We start from the raw sequence: 21,175 nt of genomic DNA on the forward strand, positions 1-21,175 counted from the left end.
TACACTGTATCTGAACAAAAGCTGGCAGAACTCGATGAACAGAAAGAAAACCTGGCTTGTTACACTGAGCAGTTGGAGAGAGAAAAGGAAGGTCTGATAAGTATAGTGTCAGACATTGTCAGCCAGAGAGAAGACATGGAAAATCAATGGAAGCAAGGGTTTGAGTTGGAAAAAGACTGTCTTGAAAAACTGAAGTCAGAGCTGAATCAAGAGAGGGAGGATCTGAATAAAGTCAGTGAGATGATGAAGAAAGAGAAACTGGACTTGGAGATGATGAGGTCTGACATCCAGAAACAAACTGACATATTAGAAGAACAAAAACAAATCATAAAAGCGGACAACGACAAGCTGGAAAATACAAAGGCTGAGCTACAAAAGGAGAAAGAACATGCAGACAGTCTGTTTCATGAGATACATAGAGAGAAAACCAACATTAAAGATCTGACTCTTCAGGTTGAGATGGAAAGAGACCAACTTGAAAATGTCATGAACATGATGACCTTAAAACAAAAAGAACAAGAACTTGTGGAAGGCGAGTTCAAAAGACTAACAGAAGAACTCCAAACCAGTAAGAACAATTTGGAAACAGAAAGACAAGAACTGCAAGTTCTGAGGAAGGATCTCCTCGAGAAGAAAGAAGAGATTGAAGCTGCCAGGAACAACATCAGTGAAGAGAGAGACAAACTCAATAAGAGGGAGATCAGTTTTGACTTGGACAGACAAGTACTTGAGAATGAGAAAGATCAAATGAAAGGAGAACTCTCTGAATTAAAAATTAGGGAAGAACAGTTTATGAGTATCATACAAACTCTGAGAAGAAACCTGCAAGGGCTGAATGAAAAGGCACATGGAAACATTAAAACCAAAATGTCCAAATTAGATCAAAACAATGAAGAAGTCCAAAGATTATGCCTTGTATTGGAGCAACAGCTTGAAGCCTTTCATCAAGAGAGAGACCAGATGTCGGTTTACAAGAAGCTCATACAGACAGAAAAGAATGACCTGAGACGTATCCTGTTAGACATGGCCATCCGGAGAGAACAGATGGAAAATCAACAGACGCGATGTCTTCTGTTGGAAAAACAAGATATTGAAAAACAGACGGCAGAGCTGAATCAAGAGAGGGAGGATCTGAATAAAGTCAATGAGATGATGAAGAAAGAGAAACTGGACTTGGAGCTGATGAGGTCTGACATCCAGAAACAAACTGACATATTAGAACAGCAGAAACAGAATATAACAGAGGAAAGAGACAAGCTGGAAAATACAAAGGCTGAGCTACATAAGAAGAAAGAACATGCAGACAGTCTGTTTCATGAGATACATAGAGAGAAAACCAACATTAAAGATCTGACTCTTCAGGTTGAGATGGAAAGAGACAAACTTGAAAATGTCATGAACATGATGACCTTAAAACAAAAAGAACAAGAACTTGTGGAAGGCGAGTTCAAAAGACTAACAGAAGAACTCCAAACCAGTAAGAACAATTTGGAAACAGAAAGACAAGAACTGCAAGTTCTGAGGAAGGATCTCCTCGAGAAGAAAGAAGAGATTGAAGCTGATATGAACAACATCCGTGGAGAAAAAGAAAAAGTCAATAAAATGAAGACTGTATTTGACAAAGAGAGAGAAATGCTTTTGAAAGAAAAGGACAGAATGGAAGACAAACATTGTGAACTGAAGATGAGAGAAGATCACCTGCTGAATCAAATGAAATCTATAGACACTGTGAGAGTAAAACTTCAACAGCTGAATGAAAGGATGTGTGAAGACATGAAAAACAAAATGGAGACTTTGCAACAAAACAATGAAGATGTTCTATTGCTGTACACTGTATCTGAACAAAAGCTGGCAGAACTCGATGAACAGAAAGAAAACCTGGCTTGTTACACTGAGCAGTTGGAGAGAGAAAAGGAAGGTCTGATAAGTATAGTGTCAGACATTGTCAGCCAGAGAGAAGACATGGAAAATCAATGGAAGCAAGGGTTTGAGTTGGAAAAAGACTGTCTTGAAAAACTGAAGTCAGAGCTGAATCAAGAGAGGGAGGATCTGAATAAAGTCAGTGAGATGATGAAGAAAGAGAAACTGGACTTGGAGATGATGAGGTCTGACATCCAGAAACAAACTGACATATTAGAAGAACAAAAACAAATCATAAAAGCGGACAACGACAAGCTGGAAAATACAAAGGCTGAGCTACAAAAGGAGAAAGAACATGCAGACAGTCTGTTTCATGAGATACATAGAGAGAAAACCAACATTAAAGATCTGACTCTTCAGGTTGAGATGGAAAGAGACCAACTTGAAAATGTCATGAACATGATGACCTTAAAACAAAAAGAACAAGAACTTGTGGAAGGCGAGTTCAAAAGACTAACAGAAGAACTCCAAACCAGTAAGAACAATTTGGAAACAGAAAGACAAGAACTGCAAGTTCTGAGGAAGGATCTCCTCGAGAAGAAAGAAGAGATTGAAGCTGCCAGGAACAACATCAGTGAAGAGAGAGACAAACTCAATAAGAGGGAGATCAGTTTTGACTTGGACAGACAAGTACTTGAGAATGAGAAAGATCAAATGAAAGGAGAACTCTCTGAATTAAAAATTAGGGAAGAACAGTTTATGAGTATCATACAAACTCTGAGAAGAAACCTGCAAGGGCTGAATGAAAAGGCACATGGAAACATTAAAACCAAAATGTCCAAATTAGATCAAAACAATGAAGAAGTCCAAAGATTATGCCTTGTATTGGAGCAACAGCTTGAAGCCTTTCATCAAGAGAGAGACCAGATGTCGGTTTACAAGAAGCTCATACAGACAGAAAAGAATGACCTGAGACGTATCCTGTTAGACATGGCCATCCGGAGAGAACAGATGGAAAATCAACAGACGCGATGTCTTCTGTTGGAAAAACAAGATATTGAAAAACAGACGGCAGAGCTGAATCAAGAGAGGGAGGATCTTAATAAAGTCAATGAGATGATGAAGAAAGAGAAACTGGACTTGGAGCTGATGAGGTCTGACATCCAGAAACAAACTGACATATTAGAACAGCAGAAACAGAATATAACAGAGGAAAGAGACAAGCTGGAAAATACAAAGGCTGAGCTACATAAGAAGAAAGAACATGCAGACAGTCTGTTTCATGAGATACATAGAGAGAAAACCAACATTAAAGATCTGACTCTTCAGGTTGAGATGGAAAGAGACAAACTTGAAAATGTCATGAACATGATGACCTTAAAACAAAAAGAACAAGAACTTGTGGAAGGCGAGTTCAAAAGACTAACAGAAGAACTCCAAACCAGTAAGAACAATTTGGAAACAGAAAGACAAGAACTGCAAGTTCTGAGGAAGGATCTCCTCGAGAAGAAAGAAGAGATTGAAGCTGATATGAACAACATCCGTGGAGAAAAAGAAAAAGTCAATAAAATGAAGACTGTATTTGACAAAGAGAGAGAAATGCTTTTGAAAGAAAAGGACAGAATGGAAGACAAACATTGTGAACTGAAGATGAGAGAAGATCACCTGCTGAATCAAATGAAATCTATAGACACTGTGAGAGTAAAACTTCAACAGCTGAATGAAAGGATGTGTGAAGACATGAAAAACAAAATGGAGACTTTGCAACAAAACAATGAAGATGTTCTATTGCTGTACACTGTATCTGAACAAAAGCTGGCAGAACTCGATGAACAGAAAGAAAACCTGGCTTGTTACACTGAGCAGTTGGAGAGAGAAAAGGAAGGTCTGATAAGTATAGTGTCAGACATTGTCAGCCAGAGAGAAGACATGGAAAATCAATGGAAGCAAGGGTTTGAGTTGGAAAAAGACTGTCTTGAAAAACTGAAGTCAGAGCTGAATCAAGAGAGGGAGGATCTGAATAAAGTCAGTGAGATGATGAAGAAAGAGAAACTGGACTTGGAGATGATGAGGTCTGACATCCAGAAACAAACTGACATATTAGAAGAACAAAAACAAATCATAAAAGCGGACAACGACAAGCTGGAAAATACAAAGGCTGAGCTACAAAAGGAGAAAGAACATGCAGACAGTCTGTTTCATGAGATACATAGAGAGAAAACCAACATTAAAGATCTGACTCTTCAGGTTGAGATGGAAAGAGACCAACTTGAAAATGTCATGAACATGATGACCTTAAAACAAAAAGAACAAGAACTTGTGGAAGGCGAGTTCAAAAGACTAACAGAAGAACTCCAAACCAGTAAGAACAATTTGGAAACAGAAAGACAAGAACTGCAAGTTCTGAGGAAGGATCTCCTCGAGAAGAAAGAAGAGATTGAAGCTGCCAGGAACAACATCAGTGAAGAGAGAGACAAACTCAATAAGAGGGAGATCAGTTTTGACTTGGACAGACAAGTACTTGAGAATGAGAAAGATCAAATGAAAGGAGAACTCTCTGAATTAAAAATTAGGGAAGAACAGTTTATGAGTATCATACAAACTCTGAGAAGAAACCTGCAAGGGCTGAATGAAAAGGCACATGGAAACATTAAAACCAAAATGTCCAAATTAGATCAAAACAATGAAGAAGTCCAAAGATTATGCCTTGTATTGGAGCAACAGCTTGAAGCCTTTCATCAAGAGAGAGACCAGATGTCGGTTTACAAGAAGCTCATACAGACAGAAAAGAATGACCTGAGACGTATCCTGTTAGACATGGCCATCCGGAGAGAACAGATGGAAAATCAACAGACGCGATGTCTTCTGTTGGAAAAACAAGATATTGAAAAACAGACGGCAGAGCTGAATCAAGAGAGGGAGGATCTGAATAAAGTCAATGAGATGATGAAGAAAGAGAAACTGGACTTGGAGCTGATGAGGTCTGACATCCAGAAACAAACTGACATATTAGAACAGCAGAAACAGAATATAACAGAGGAAAGAGACAAGCTGGAAAATACAAAGGCTGAGCTACATAAGAAGAAAGAACATGCAGACAGTCTGTTTCATGAGATACATAGAGAGAAAACCAACATTAAAGATCTGACTCTTCAGGTTGAGATGGAAAGAGACAAACTTGAAAATGTCATGAACATGATGACCTTAAAACAAAAAGAACAAGAACTTGTGGAAGGCGAGTTCAAAAGACTAACAGAAGAACTCCAAACCAGTAAGAACAATTTGGAAACAGAAAGACAAGAACTGCAAGTTCTGAGGAAGGATCTCCTCGAGAAGAAAGAAGAGATTGAAGCTGATATGAACAACATCCGTGGAGAAAAAGAAAAAGTCAATAAAATGAAGACTGTATTTGACAAAGAGAGAGAAATGCTTTTGAAAGAAAAGGACAGAATGGAAGACAAACATTGTGAACTGAAGATGAGAGAAGATCACCTGCTGAATCAAATGAAATCTATAGACACTGTGAGAGTAAAACTTCAACAGCTGAATGAAAGGATGTGTGAAGACATGAAAAACAAAATGGAGACTTTGCAACAAAACAATGAAGATGTTCTATTGCTGTACACTGTATCTGAACAAAAGCTGGCAGAACTCGATGAACAGAAAGAAAACCTGGCTTGTTACACTGAGCAGTTGGAGAGAGAAAAGGAAGGTCTGATAAGTATAGTGTCAGACATTGTCAGCCAGAGAGAAGACATGGAAAATCAATGGAAGCAAGGGTTTGAGTTGGAAAAAGACTGTCTTGAAAAACTGAAGTCAGAGCTGAATCAAGAGAGGGAGGATCTGAATAAAGTCAGTGAGATGATGAAGAAAGAGAAACTGGACTTGGAGATGATGAGGTCTGACATCCAGAAACAAACTGACATATTAGAAGAACAAAAACAAATCATAAAAGCGGACAACGACAAGCTGGAAAATACAAAGGCTGAGCTACAAAAGGAGAAAGAACATGCAGACAGTCTGTTTCATGAGATACATAGAGAGAAAACCAACATTAAAGATCTGACTCTTCAGGTTGAGATGGAAAGAGACCAACTTGAAAATGTCATGAACATGATGACCTTAAAACAAAAAGAACAAGAACTTGTGGAAGGCGAGTTCAAAAGACTAACAGAAGAACTCCAAACCAGTAAGAACAATTTGGAAACAGAAAGACAAGAACTGCAAGTTCTGAGGAAGGATCTCCTCGAGAAGAAAGAAGAGATTGAAGCTGCCAGGAACAACATCAGTGAAGAGAGAGACAAACTCAATAAGAGGGAGATCAGTTTTGACTTGGACAGACAAGTACTTGAGAATGAGAAAGATCAAATGAAAGGAGAACTCTCTGAATTAAAAATTAGGGAAGAACAGTTTATGAGTATCATACAAACTCTGAGAAGAAACCTGCAAGGGCTGAATGAAAAGGCACATGGAAACATTAAAACCAAAATGTCCAAATTAGATCAAAACAATGAAGAAGTCCAAAGATTATGCCTTGTATTGGAGCAACAGCTTGAAGCCTTTCATCAAGAGAGAGACCAGATGTCGGTTTACAAGAAGCTCATACAGACAGAAAAGAATGACCTGAGACGTATCCTGTTAGACATGGCCATCCGGAGAGAACAGATGGAAAATCAACAGACGCGATGTCTTCTGTTGGAAAAACAAGATATTGAAAAACAGACGGCAGAGCTGAGTCAAGAGAGGGAGGATCTGAATAAAGTCAATGAGATGATGAAGAAAGAGAAACTGGACTTGGAGCTGATGAGGTCTGACATCCAGAAACAAACTGACATATTAGAACAGCAGAAACAGAATATAACAGAGGAAAGAGACAAGCTGGAAAATACAAAGGCTGAGCTACATAAGAAGAAAGAACATGCAGACAGTCTGTTTCATGAGATACATAGAGAGAAAACCAACATTAAAGATCTGACTCTTCAGGTTGAGATGGAAAGAGACAAACTTGAAAATGTCATGAACATGATGACCTTAAAACAAAAAGAACAAGAACTTGTGGAAGGCGAGTTCAAAAGACTAACAGAAGAACTCCAAACCAGTAAGAACAATTTGGAAACAGAAAGACAAGAACTGCAAGTTCTGAGGAAGGATCTCCTCGAGAAGAAAGAAGAGATTGAAGCTGATATGAACAACATCCGTGGAGAAAAAGAAAAAGTCAATAAAATGAAGACTGTATTTGACAAAGAGAGAGAAATGCTTTTGAAAGAAAAGGACAGAATGGAAGACAAACATTGTGAACTGAAGATGAGAGAAGATCACCTGCTGAATCAAATGAAATCTATAGACACTGTGAGAGTAAAACTTCAACAGCTGAATGAAAGGATGTGTGAAGACATGAAAAACAAAATGGAGACTTTGCAACAAAACAATGAAGATGTTCTATTGCTGTACACTGTATCTGAACAAAAGCTGGCAGAACTCGATGAACAGAAAGAAAACCTGGCTTGTTACACTGAGCAGTTGGAGAGAGAAAAGGAAGGTCTGATAAGTATAGTGTCAGACATTGTCAGCCAGAGAGAAGACATGGAAAATCAATGGAAGCAAGGGTTTGAGTTGGAAAAAGACTGTCTTGAAAAACTGAAGTCAGAGCTGAATCAAGAGAGGGAGGATCTGAATAAAGTCAGTGAGATGATGAAGAAAGAGAAACTGGACTTGGAGATGATGAGGTCTGACATCCAGAAACAAACTGACATATTAGAAGAACAAAAACAAATCATAAAAGCGGACAACGACAAGCTGGAAAATACAAAGGCTGAGCTACAAAAGGAGAAAGAACATGCAGACAGTCTGTTTCATGAGATACATAGAGAGAAAACCAACATTAAAGATCTGACTCTTCAGGTTGAGATGGAAAGAGACCAACTTGAAAATGTCATGAACATGATGACCTTAAAACAAAAAGAACAAGAACTTGTGGAAGGCGAGTTCAAAAGACTAACAGAAGAACTCCAAACCAGTAAGAACAATTTGGAAACAGAAAGACAAGAACTGCAAGTTCTGAGGAAGGATCTCCTCGAGAAGAAAGAAGAGATTGAAGCTGCCAGGAACAACATCAGTGAAGAGAGAGACAAACTCAATAAGAGGGAGATCAGTTTTGACTTGGACAGACAAGTACTTGAGAATGAGAAAGATCAAATGAAAGGAGAACTCTCTGAATTAAAAATTAGGGAAGAACAGTTTATGAGTATCATACAAACTCTGAGAAGAAACCTGCAAGGGCTGAATGAAAAGGCACATGGAAACATTAAAACCAAAATGTCCAAATTAGATCAAAACAATGAAGAAGTCCAAAGATTATGCCTTGTATTGGAGCAACAGCTTGAAGCCTTTCATCAAGAGAGAGACCAGATGTCGGTTTACAAGAAGCTCATACAGACAGAAAAGAATGACCTGAGACGTATCCTGTTAGACATGGCCATCCGGAGAGAACAGATGGAAAATCAACAGACGCGATGTCTTCTGTTGGAAAAACAAGATATTGAAAAACAGACGGCAGAGCTGAATCAAGAGAGGGAGGATCTGAATAAAGTCAATGAGATGATGAAGAAAGAGAAACTGGACTTGGAGCTGATGAGGCCTGACATCCAGAAACAAACTGACATATTAGAACAGCAGAAACAGAATATAACAGAGGAAAGAGACAAGCTGGAAAATACAAAGGCTGAGCTACATAAGAAGAAAGAACATGCAGACAGTCTGTTTCATGAGATACATAGAGAGAAAACCAACATTAAAGATCTGACTCTTCAGGTTGAGATGGAAAGAGACAAACTTGAAAATGTCATGAACATGATGACCTTAAAACAAAAAGAACAAGAACTTGTGGAAGGCGAGTTCAAAAGACTAACAGAAGAACTCCAAACCAGTAAGAACAATTTGGAAACAGAAAGACAAGAACTGCAAGTTCTGAGGAAGGATCTCCTCGAGAAGAAAGAAGAGATTGAAGCTGATATGAACAACATCCGTGGAGAAAAAGAAAAAGTCAATAAAATGAAGACTGTATTTGACAAAGAGAGAGAAATGCTTTTGAAAGAAAAGGACAGAATGGAAGACAAACATTGTGAACTGAAGATGAGAGAAGATCACCTGCTGAATCAAATGAAATCTATAGACACTGTGAGAGTAAAACTTCAACAGCTGAATGAAAGGATGTGTGAAGACATGAAAAACAAAATGGAGACTTTGCAACAAAACAATGAAGATGTTCTATTGCTGTACACTGTATCTGAACAAAAGCTGGCAGAACTCGATGAACAGAAAGAAAACCTGGCTTGTTACACTGAGCAGTTGGAGAGAGAAAAGGAAGGTCTGATAAGTATAGTGTCAGACATTGTCAGCCAGAGAGAAGACATGGAAAATCAATGGAAGCAAGGGTTTGAGTTGGAAAAAGACTGTCTTGAAAAACTGAAGTCAGAGCTGAATCAAGAGAGGGAGGATCTGAATAAAGTCAGTGAGATGATGAAGAAAGAGAAACTGGACTTGGAGATGATGAGGTCTGACATCCAGAAACAAACTGACATATTAGAAGAACAAAAACAAATCATAAAAGCGGACAACGACAAGCTGGAAAATACAAAGGCTGAGCTACAAAAGGAGAAAGAACATGCAGACAGTCTGTTTCATGAGATACATAGAGAGAAAACCAACATTAAAGATCTGACTCTTCAGGTTGAGATGGAAAGAGACCAACTTGAAAATGTCATGAACATGATGACCTTAAAACAAAAAGAACAAGAACTTGTGGAAGGCGAGTTCAAAAGACTAACAGAAGAACTCCAAACCAGTAAGAACAATTTGGAAACAGAAAGACAAGAACTGCAAGTTCTGAGGAAGGATCTCCTCGAGAAGAAAGAAGAGATTGAAGCTGCCAGGAACAACATCAGTGAAGAGAGAGACAAACTCAATAAGAGGGAGATCAGTTTTGACTTGGACAGACAAGTACTTGAGAATGAGAAAGATCAAATGAAAGGAGAACTCTCTGAATTAAAAATTAGGGAAGAACAGTTTATGAGTATCATACAAACTCTGAGAAGAAACCTGCAAGGGCTGAATGAAAAGGCACATGGAAACATTAAAACCAAAATGTCCAAATTAGATCAAAACAATGAAGAAGTCCAAAGATTATGCCTTGTATTGGAGCAACAGCTTGAAGCCTTTCATCAAGAGAGAGACCAGATGTCGGTTTACAAGAAGCTCATACAGACAGAAAAGAATGACCTGAGACGTATCCTGTTAGACATGGCCATCCGGAGAGAACAGATGGAAAATCAACAGACGCGATGTCTTCTGTTGGAAAAACAAGATATTGAAAAACAGACGGCAGAGCTGAGTCAAGAGAGGGAGGATCTGAATAAAGTCAATGAGATGATGAAGAAAGAGAAACTGGACTTGGAGCTGATGAGGTCTGACATCCAGAAACAAACTGACATATTAGAACAGCAGAAACAGAATATAACAGAGGAAAGAGACAAGCTGGAAAATACAAAGGCTGAGCTACATAAGAAGAAAGAACATGCAGACAGTCTGTTTCATGAGATACATAGAGAGAAAACCAACATTAAAGATCTGACTCTTCAGGTTGAGATGGAAAGAGACAAACTTGAAAATGTCATGAACATGATGACCTTAAAACAAAAAGAACAAGAACTTGTGGAAGGCGAGTTCAAAAGACTAACAGAAGAACTCCAAACCAGTAAGAACAATTTGGAAACAGAAAGACAAGAACTGCAAGTTCTGAGGAAGGATCTCCTCGAGAAGAAAGAAGAGATTGAAGCTGATATGAACAACATCCGTGGAGAAAAAGAAAAAGTCAATAAAATGAAGACTGTATTTGACAAAGAGAGAGAAATGCTTTTGAAAGAAAAGGACAGAATGGAAGACAAACATTGTGAACTGAAGATGAGAGAAGATCACCTGCTGAATCAAATGAAATCTATAGACACTGTGAGAGTAAAACTTCAACAGCTGAATGAAAGGATGTGTGAAGACATGAAAAACAAAATGGAGACTTTGCAACAAAACAATGAAGATGTTCTATTGCTGTACACTGTATCTGAACAAAAGCTGGCAGAACTCGATGAACAGAAAGAAAACCTGGCTTGTTACACTGAGCAGTTGGAGAGAGAAAAGGAAGGTCTGATAAGTATAGTGTCAGACATTGTCAGCCAGAGAGAAGACATGGAAAATCAATGGAAGCAAGGGTTTGAGTTGGAAAAAGACTGTCTTGAAAAACTGAAGTCAGAGCTGAATCAAGAGAGGGAGGATCTGAATAAAGTCAGTGAGATGATGAAGAAAGAGAAACTGGACTTGGAGATGATGAGGTCTGACATCCAGAAACAAACTGACATATTAGAAGAACAAAAACAAATCATAAAAGCGGACAACGACAAGCTGGAAAATACAAAGGCTGAGCTACAAAAGGAGAAAGAACATGCAGACAGTCTGTTTCATGAGATACATAGAGAGAAAACCAACATTAAAGATCTGACTCTTCAGGTTGAGATGGAAAGAGACCAACTTGAAAATGTCATGAACATGATGACCTTAAAACAAAAAGAACAAGAACTTGTGGAAGGCGAGTTCAAAAGACTAACAGAAGAACTCCAAACCAGTAAGAACAATTTGGAAACAGAAAGACAAGAACTGCAAGTTCTGAGGAAGGATCTCCTCGAGAAGAAAGAAGAGATTGAAGCTGCCAGGAACAACATCAGTGAAGAGAGAGACAAACTCAATAAGAGGGAGATCAGTTTTGACTTGGACAGACAAGTACTTGAGAATGAGAAAGATCAAATGAAAGGAGAACTCTCTGAATTAAAAATTAGGGAAGAACAGTTTATGAGTATCATACAAACTCTGAGAAGAAACCTGCAAGGGCTGAATGAAAAGGCACATGGAAACATTAAAACCAAAATGTCCAAATTAGATCAAAACAATGAAGAAGTCCAAAGATTATGCCTTGTATTGGAGCAACAGCTTGAAGCCTTTCATCAAGAGAGAGACCAGATGTCGGTTTACAAGAAGCTCATACAGACAGAAAAGAATGACCTGAGACGTATCCTGTTAGACATGGCCATCCGGAGAGAACAGATGGAAAATCAACAGACGCGATGTCTTCTGTTGGAAAAACAAGATATTGAAAAACAGACGGCAGAGCTGAGTCAAGAGAGGGAGGATCTGAATAAAGTCAATGAGATGATGAAGAAAGAGAAACTGGACTTGGAGCTGATGAGGTCTGACATCCAGAAACAAACTGACATATTAGAACAGCAGAAACAGAATATAACAGAGGAAAGAGACAAGCTGGAAAATACAAAGGCTGAGCTACATAAGAAGAAAGAACATGCAGACAGTCTGTTTCATGAGATACATAGAGAGAAAACCAACATTAAAGATCTGACTCTTCAGGTTGAGATGGAAAGAGACAAACTTGAAAATGTCATGAACATGATGACCTTAAAACAAAAAGAACAAGAACTTGTGGAAGGCGAGTTCAAAAGACTAACAGAAGAACTCCAAACCAGTAAGAACAATTTGGAAACAGAAAGACAAGAACTGCAAGTTCTGAGGAAGGATCTCCTCGAGAAGAAAGAAGAGATTGAAGCTGATATGAACAACATCCGTGGAGAAAAAGAAAAAGTCAATAAAATGAAGACTGTATTTGACAAAGAGAGAGAAATGCTTTTGAAAGAAAAGGACAGAATGGAAGACAAACATTGTGAACTGAAGATGAGAGAAGATCACCTGCTGAATCAAATGAAATCTATAGACACTGTGAGAGTAAAACTTCAACAGCTGAATGAAAGGATGTGTGAAGACATGAAAAACAAAATGGAGACTTTGCAACAAAACAATGAAGATGTTCTATTGCTGTACACTGTATCTGAACAAAAGCTGGCAGAACTCGATGAACAGAAAGAAAACCTGGCTTGTTACACTGAGCAGTTGGAGAGAGAAAAGGAAGGTCTGATAAGTATAGTGTCAGACATTGTCAGCCAGAGAGAAGACATGGAAAATCAATGGAAGCAAGGGTTTGAGTTGGAAAAAGACTGTCTTGAAAAACTGAAGTCAGAGCTGAATCAAGAGAGGGAGGATCTGAATAAAGTCAGTGAGATGATGAAGAAAGAGAAACTGGACTTGGAGATGATGAGGTCTGACATCCAGAAACAAACTGACATATTAGAAGAACAAAAACAAATCATAAAAGCGGACAACGACAAGCTGGAAAATACAAAGGCTGAGCTACAAAAGGAGAAAGAACATGCAGACAGTCTGTTTCATGAGATACATAGAGAGAAAACCAACATTAAAGATCTGACTCTTCAGGTTGAGATGGAAAGAGACCAACTTGAAAATGTCATGAACATGATGACCTTAAAACAAAAAGAACAAGAACTTGTGGAAGGCGAGTTCAAAAGACTAACAGAAGAACTCCAAACCAGTAAGAACAATTTGGAAACAGAAAGACAAGAACTGCAAGTTCTGAGGAAGGATCTCCTCGAGAAGAAAGAAGAGATTGAAGCTGCCAGGAACAACATCAGTGAAGAGAGAGACAAACTCAATAAGAGGGAGATCAGTTTTGACTTGGACAGACAAGTACTTGAGAATGAGAAAGATCAAATGAAAGGAGAACTCTCTGAATTAAAAATTAGGGAAGAACAGTTTATGAGTATCATACAAACTCTGAGAAGAAACCTGCAAGGGCTGAATGAAAAGGCACATGGAAACATTAAAACCAAAATGTCCAAATTAGATCAAAACAATGAAGAAGTCCAAAGATTATGCCTTGTATTGGAGCAACAGCTTGAAGCCTTTCATCAAGAGAGAGACCAGATGTCGGTTTACAAGAAGCTCATACAGACAGAAAAGAATGACCTGAGACGTATCCTGTTAGACATGGCCATCCGGAGAGAACAGATGGAAAATCAACAGACGCGATGTCTTCTGTTGGAAAAACAAGATATTGAAAAACAGACGGCAGAGCTGAGTCAAGAGAGGGAGGATCTGAATAAAGTCAATGAGATGATGAAGAAAGAGAAACTGGACTTGGAGCTGATGAGGTCTGACATCCAGAAACAAACTGACATATTAGAACAGCAGAAACAGAATATAACAGAGGAAAGAGACAAGCTGGAAAATACAAAGGCTGAGCTACATAAGAAGAAAGAACATGCAGACAGTCTGTTTCATGAGATACATAGAGAGAAAACCAACATTAAAGATCTGACTCTTCAGGTTGAGATGGAAAGAGACAAACTTGAAAATGTCATGAACATGATGACCTTAAAACAAAAAGAACAAGAACTTGTGGAAGGCGAGTTCAAAAGACTAACAGAAGAACTCCAAACCAGTAAGAACAATTTGGAAACAGAAAGACAAGAACTGCAAGTTCTGAGGAAGGATCTCCTCGAGAAGAAAGAAGAGATTGAAGCTGATATGAACAACATCCGTGGAGAAAAAGAAAAAGTCAATAAAATGAAGACTGTATTTGACAAAGAGAGAGAAATGCTTTTGAAAGAAAAGGACAGAATGGAAGACAAACATTGTGAACTGAAGATGAGAGAAGATCACCTGCTGAATCAAATGAAATCTATAGACACTGTGAGAGTAAAACTTCAACAGCTGAATGAAAGGATGTGTGAAGACATGAAAAACAAAATGGAGACTTTGCAACAAAACAATGAAGATGTTCTATTGCTGTACACTGTATCTGAACAAAAGCTGGCAGAACTCGATGAACAGAAAGAAAACCTGGCTTGTTACACTGAGCAGTTGGAGAGAGAAAAGGAAGGTCTGATAAGTATAGTGTCAGACATTGTCAGCCAGAGAGAAGACATGGAAAATCAATGGAAGCAAGGGTTTGAGTTGGAAAAAGACTGTCTTGAAAAACTGAAGTCAGAGCTGAATCAAGAGAGGGAGGATCTGAATAAAGTCAGTGAGATGATGAAGAAAGAGAAACTGGACTTGGAGATGATGAGGTCTGACATCCAGAAACAAACTGACATATTAGAAGAACAAAAACAAATCATAAAAGCGGACAACGACAAGCTGGAAAATACAAAGGCTGAGCTACAAAAGGAGAAAGAACATGCAGACAGTCTGTTTCATGAGATACATAGAGAGAAAACCAACATTAAAGATCTGACTCTTCAGGTTGAGATGGAAAGAGACCAACTTGAAAATGTCATGAACATGATGACCTTAAAACAAAAAGAACAAGAACTTGTGGAAGGCGAGTTCAAAAGACTAACAGAAGAACTCCAAACCAGTAAGAACAATTTGGAAACAGAAAGACAAGAACTGCAAGTTCTGAGGAAGGATCTCCTCGAGAAGAAAGAAGAGATTGAAGCTGCCAGGAACAACATCAGTGAAGAGAGAGACAAACTCAATAAGAGGGAGATCAGTTTTGACTTGGACAGACAAGTACTTGAGAATGAGAAAGATCAAATGAAAGGAGAACTCTCTGAATTAAAAATTAGGGAAGAGCAGTTTATGAGTATCATACAAACTCTGAGAAGAAACCTGCAAGGGCTGAATGAAAAGGCACATGGAAACATTAAAACCAAAATGTCCAAATTAGATCAAAACAATGAAGAAGTCCAAAGATTATGCCTTGTATTGGAGCAACAGCTGGAAGCCTTTCATCAAGAGAGAGACCAGATGTCGGTTTACAAGAAGCTCATACAGACAGAAAAGAATGACCTGAGACGTATCCTGTTAGACATGGCCATCCGGAGAGAACAGATGGAAAATCAACAGACGCGATGTCTTCTGTTGGAAAAACAAGATATTGAAAAACAGACGGCAGAGCTGAATCAAGAGAGGGAGGATCTGAATAAAGTCAATGAGATGATGAAGAAAGAGAAACTGGACTTGGAGCTGATGAGGTCTGACATCCAGAAACAAACTGACATATTAGAACAGCAGAAACAGAATATAACAGAGGAAAGAGACACGCTGGAAAATACAAAGGCTGAGCTACATAAGAAGAAAGAACATGCAGACAGTCTGTTTCATGAGATACATAGAGAGAAAACCAACATTAAAGATCTGACTCTTCAGGTTGAGATGGAAAGAGACAAACTTGAAAATGTCATGAACATGATGACCTTAAAACAAAAAGAACAAGAACTTGTGGAAGGTGACTTCAAAAGGCTAACAGAAGAACTCCAAACCAGTAAGAACAATTTGGAAACAGAAAGACAAGAACTGCAAGTTCTGAGGAAGGATCTCCTCGAGAAGAAAGAAGAGATTGAAGCTGCCAGGAACAACATCAGTGAAGAGAGAGACAAACTCAATCAGATGAAGATCAGTTTTGACTTGGACAGACAAGTACTTGAGAATGAGAAAGATCAAATGAAAGGAGAACTCTCTGAATTGAAAATTAGGGAAGAGCAGTGTATGAGTAACATACAAACTCTGAGAAGAAACCTGCAAGGGCTGAATGAAAAGGCACATGGAAACATTAAAACCAAAATGTCCAAATTAGATCAAAACAATGAAGAAGTGCAAAGATTATGCCTTGTATTGGAGCAACAGCTTGAAGCCTTTCATCAAGAGAGAGACCAGATGCCGGTTTACAAGAAGCTCATACAGACAGAAAAGAATGACCTGAGAGGTATCCTGTTAGACATGGCCATCCGGAGAGAACAGATGGAAAATCAACAGACGCGATGTTCTCTGTTGGAAAAACAAGATATTGAAAAACAGAAGGAAGAGCTGAATCAAGAGAGGGAGGATCTGAATAAAGTCAATGAGATGATGAAGAAAGAGAAACTGGACTTGGAGCTGATGAGGTCTGACATCCAGAAACAAACTGACATATTAGAAGAACAGAAACAAATCATAAAAGCGGACAACGACAAGCTGGAAAATATAAAGGCTGAGCTACAAAAGGAGAAAGAACATGCAGACAGTCTGTTTCATGAGATACATAGAGAGAAAACCAACATTAAAGATCTGACTCTTCAGGTTGAGATGGAAAGAGACCAACTTGAAAATGTCATGAACACGATGACCTTAAAACAAAAAGAACAAGAACTTGTGGAAGGTGACTTCAAAAGACTAACAGAAGAACTCCAAACCAGTAAGAACAATTTGGAAACAGAACGACAAGAGCTGAAAGTTCTGAGGAAGGATCTCCACAAGAAGAGGGAAGAGATTGAAGCTGCCAGGAACAACATCAGTGAAGAGAGAGACAAACTCAATCAGATGAAGATCAGTTTTGACTTGGACAGACAAGTACTTGAGAATGAGAAAGATCAAATGAAAGGAGAACTCTCTGAATTGAAAATTAGGGAAGAGCAGTTCATGAGTGACAAACAAACTCTGAGAAGAAACCTGCAACGGCTGAATGAAAAGGCACATGGAAACATTAAAACCAAAATGTCCAAATTAGATCAAAACAATGAAAAAGTGCAAAGATTATGCCTTGTATTGGAGCAACAGCTTGAAGCCTTTCATCAAGAGAGAGACCAGATGTCGGTTTACAAGAAGCTCATACAGACAGAAAAGAATGACCTGAGAGGTATCCTGTTAGACATGGTCATCCGGAGAGAACAGATGGAAAATCAACAGATGCGGTGTCTTCTGTTGGAAAAACAAGATATTGAAAAACAGACGGCAGAGCTGAATCAAGAGAGGGAGGATCTGAATAGAGTGAATGAGATGATGAAGAAAGGGAAACTTGACTTGGAGCTGATGAGGTCTGACATCCAGAAACAAACTGACATATTAGAACAGCAGAAACAGAATATAACAGAGGAAAGAGACAAGCTGGTTGAGCAACAAAGCAAAAATGACATGACTGAATTACCTGTTGATGAACTAAAGCCAGATAAAGAAGTCTTTCAAATCGAGACAACTATTGAAAAGAAGACATTGGAAGTAGAACTACCCAAGCTCAAAATCAGGGGTTTTCAGTTAACCAGTGTAAAGAAGTCCATCACATGTTTGTGTGCTAAACTTGTGCAGCTGAATCAACGCACACAAGAGGACTTTAGTAAGAATATGGACAGATTAGAGCAGACAACAAGAATCATACTTCAACTGAACTCACTATTGTATCTCAAGTGTGATGAACTTGTCAAACAGAAAAATAAGATCACTGGTTATTCTAACTTGATCCAAAGAGAGAAGAAACACTTGGAGACAAAGACGTTTGACAAGGTAGTACAAACTGAAGTTGTAGCAAAAAAGTGGCTGCTGGAGCAAGGTTTCCAAAAGCAGGATTTCACGAAATCTCATAAGTTTAAATGTGAAAAAGATGTTCTGCAGTCAGATGTCATTATCCACACTGAAGAATATGAACATTGTTGGAAGTTAGAGGAAGATAAATGTGCAATACTGTCTGAGTATGCAGCAGAGAAAGATGACTTTACTGACCAGGATATGTCAAAAAGAGATTGTTTACGAAACATCTGGAAGGACACTAAAATGGAGCGCAAGGAAATTTACCAGATGAAGCGCAGGGGTTATGAGATGAGAACCAATCTAGAGAGAAGGCTAAAGGTAATCAATCAGTTTGTGAAGAGGACATGGGTACAGAAAGAAAAGGAACCATTGGAGAAGACAAACCTGGACCATGGCCTAAGTAAAGACATAGCATCTCAAGGTGACTGCAAGAGAGACTGCAAAAGTCTTGATGAAAAATACAGAGAGCTCCAACAACTTAAGGTTCGGATGCTTGGTGAGATTGAGAAACTCCACATCAAAGAAAGACTGTCTGGGACACTAACAACTAGAGACAAAGCTGATCAAACAATCCAAGGGGATTTAACCACAGGGGATGCAACAGTGCAGGTAACAGAACAAGCATCTATCAAAACGTATCAAGAAACTGAACCAGCTCCAGAATCAACCAATGGACTCCTCTGTCAGCTCCGCCATTACTGCTATCGCTGCTGCTGCCCTTGCTGTGCCTGCTGTAAGCGAGTGTGCCCAGAGGAGAAATAAGTGTCATGTCTATTTCAGGTCTTGTTCTGGCATTTATTTGAATTACACTATTTTCACATGTTTTTAGCTTAATCACATATAGTACAAGGATAATACAAGGATATTTGGCTCTGAATGATTCTGTTTTTGGCTGTACAAATAGTTGAACAATTGAAAATTGCCAGCTTGATTTTAGGTTTACTGATAGGAATTGTGCAAGTGATATCAATCTTTAGAACACTTTTTTAGACCATTATGAGAACTAACAAAAAGTAGTAAAATAATTCAATATGTCAAGTTATGTCTGTGGATTAGACTGCAACATTTTTGAGGCTTGTACTTTTAAATCTGATATAAAAACGAATACAAAATCATACAATTTTGAGATGATTCAATCAATCATTCAATCAATTGAACAAAGGCAAAAACTTCAGTAAAACCATTTGTAAGTGTGTGATTGTAAAACATGCTAACTTTTCAGTATCATTATAATCAAACTTGTAACAGTGATACAGAAAGTGTGTGTGTGTGTGTGTGTGTGTGTGTGTGTGTGTGTGTGTGTGTGTGTGATGAGCCATTGGCTCAACTTACCCCATCACTTGCTTGTTTTGTAGCTTAAGCTGAATTAAATTACCATGTAATAATGTCCACAAGATATCTACTTTAATTAACATACAGGATTGATAACTTTTGAAACATGATGAATTTACTTGGCATGACAATAATCATTTTATATGCTCTGGTTTGCTTACTACTCTCCACATGCTTCAGTCCAACATCAATTGAAGTATACTTCCTCAGTTTGTGTTCACATGACTACTTTTGTTTATGGTTACCTAGATACAGGGGGATTCTCTTCCCTTCTTTACCCACTGGTTCGATTTACCCCATTCTCCCTTAGCCAAACCATTTTAGGGTTGGTGCTTGATTTTTAGTTTGCAGTTCTGGATTTAAATCTCAGCCCCTTCAAACCTTCATTTTGGTTGTTGTTGTTGGTGATTTGTTTTTCTTGCTCCTCTTTGAAAGTAATCATTCATTTATATTGTTTTGCTGCAATTATTTAAGAAAACCAAATAAAATATTAAGAAATATTTATGAAAAATAAGGATAAATTGAGACATCTAGTGGGGCTTTTCCACTGGCATTTCTGGCCCGCAGAGTCAAACCAAGCAATTTTACCAATCACCAATTTTACTGTGCTAAATTGTCCACCTTAATGTAGGCACACTGACTTGCCTCGCCTTTCTGTTTTGCCCTTCTCTCCATTTTATCCCTCCTTTCTGTTTTCTCTCTAACAGTAACATTATCTGCTTTCTTTGTCAGCTTTAAGTTTTGTATATAGTTGCCCAAAAAACACACCTTGCATTTAGATTTTTTTAAACCAGGTGCACTTACAATTTTGTATAAAACAACAACATAAGTAGGCCTTCATTAAATAGGAGCGGTCACATCCCAATCAGTGTATTAACATGAGGGACGTAGCAGGGATTATCTCTCTGTGTGTCTGCAGAGCATGTGTGAATGACAGTATGTGTCTTTGTTTAATTTATTATTTATTTATTTATTATTTATTTATATACAGTATAACTACATTTACCATAATCTACTTAATATTGTTACACTTTCCCTTGCAGCCATCCCCATTACTTCTAAACCATACTCCTCTTTTCGGCTTCCGAACACACACATACACACCACACACATACACACATGCACAAATACACAAACCACCATTAACACCCTCAACATACAATGCACGACACCATTTTGTTTTTGCTTGGTCATTCATTTGTCAAATGTTAAAATACATAGAATCGCTCAGCTCACCTTTCAATGTAAATACATAAATGTATGTTTTAAATCATTAATTTCTTTGAAGAAAAACCTTTCTTTGTCAAATAAAATTCTCCACATCATTACAACAATTTTCTGTCAGCTTATTTATTTACTTGTATTACAAGCTACTTGTTTTTAACATTGAAATGATTTGTGTCAGCTGTGCTCTAGCATTGTTCCTGTAGTTCTGCTCCTACTGTTTCCTTAATTGATCATCATCAATTTGTTTACATTTCTAACAGGGAAAATAGAATTATTCAAGCAAATACCTACAAGAAATGACAACTGAATAAATCTGTTACTTGCCCCACAGGTGTATGTCTTGGCAAAGCAGAGATAAACACACTGGGTTTTGTAGTTTGGGCTCACTGGGCTTAGAACTGCTTCTAAACCTGGCAGAGCAACCTGATAGTATTCACATACATTTTAAAGGTCACAGATCACAGCAGTTGACTTGAGCTGGCGTGCTGTACGAATTGAGACACTGGTG

General features: G+C 38.2%; 1 protein-coding gene across 1 annotated transcript; it reads left to right on the plus strand.

The window, feature by feature from the left end:
* The first annotated feature begins 2,967 nt into the window (after window positions 1-2,967).
* On the plus strand, window positions 2,968-20,848 carry LOC311269236 (uncharacterized protein). Its single transcript, XM_084373277.1, has 2 exons — window positions 2,968-16,712; window positions 17,622-20,848. Exons 1-2 carry the CDS (start codon window positions 2,977-2,979, stop codon window positions 18,868-18,870), a joined length of 14,985 nt encoding a protein of 4,994 aa, XP_084229403.1. The 5' UTR covers window positions 2,968-2,976; the 3' UTR covers window positions 18,871-20,848.
* Window positions 20,849-21,175: the final 327 nt, after the last annotated feature.

Source organism: Pagrus pagrus, assembly GCF_965226575.1.
Source record: "Pagrus pagrus genome assembly, chromosome: 14".
NCBI lineage: Eukaryota > Metazoa > Chordata > Actinopteri > Spariformes > Sparidae > Pagrus > Pagrus pagrus.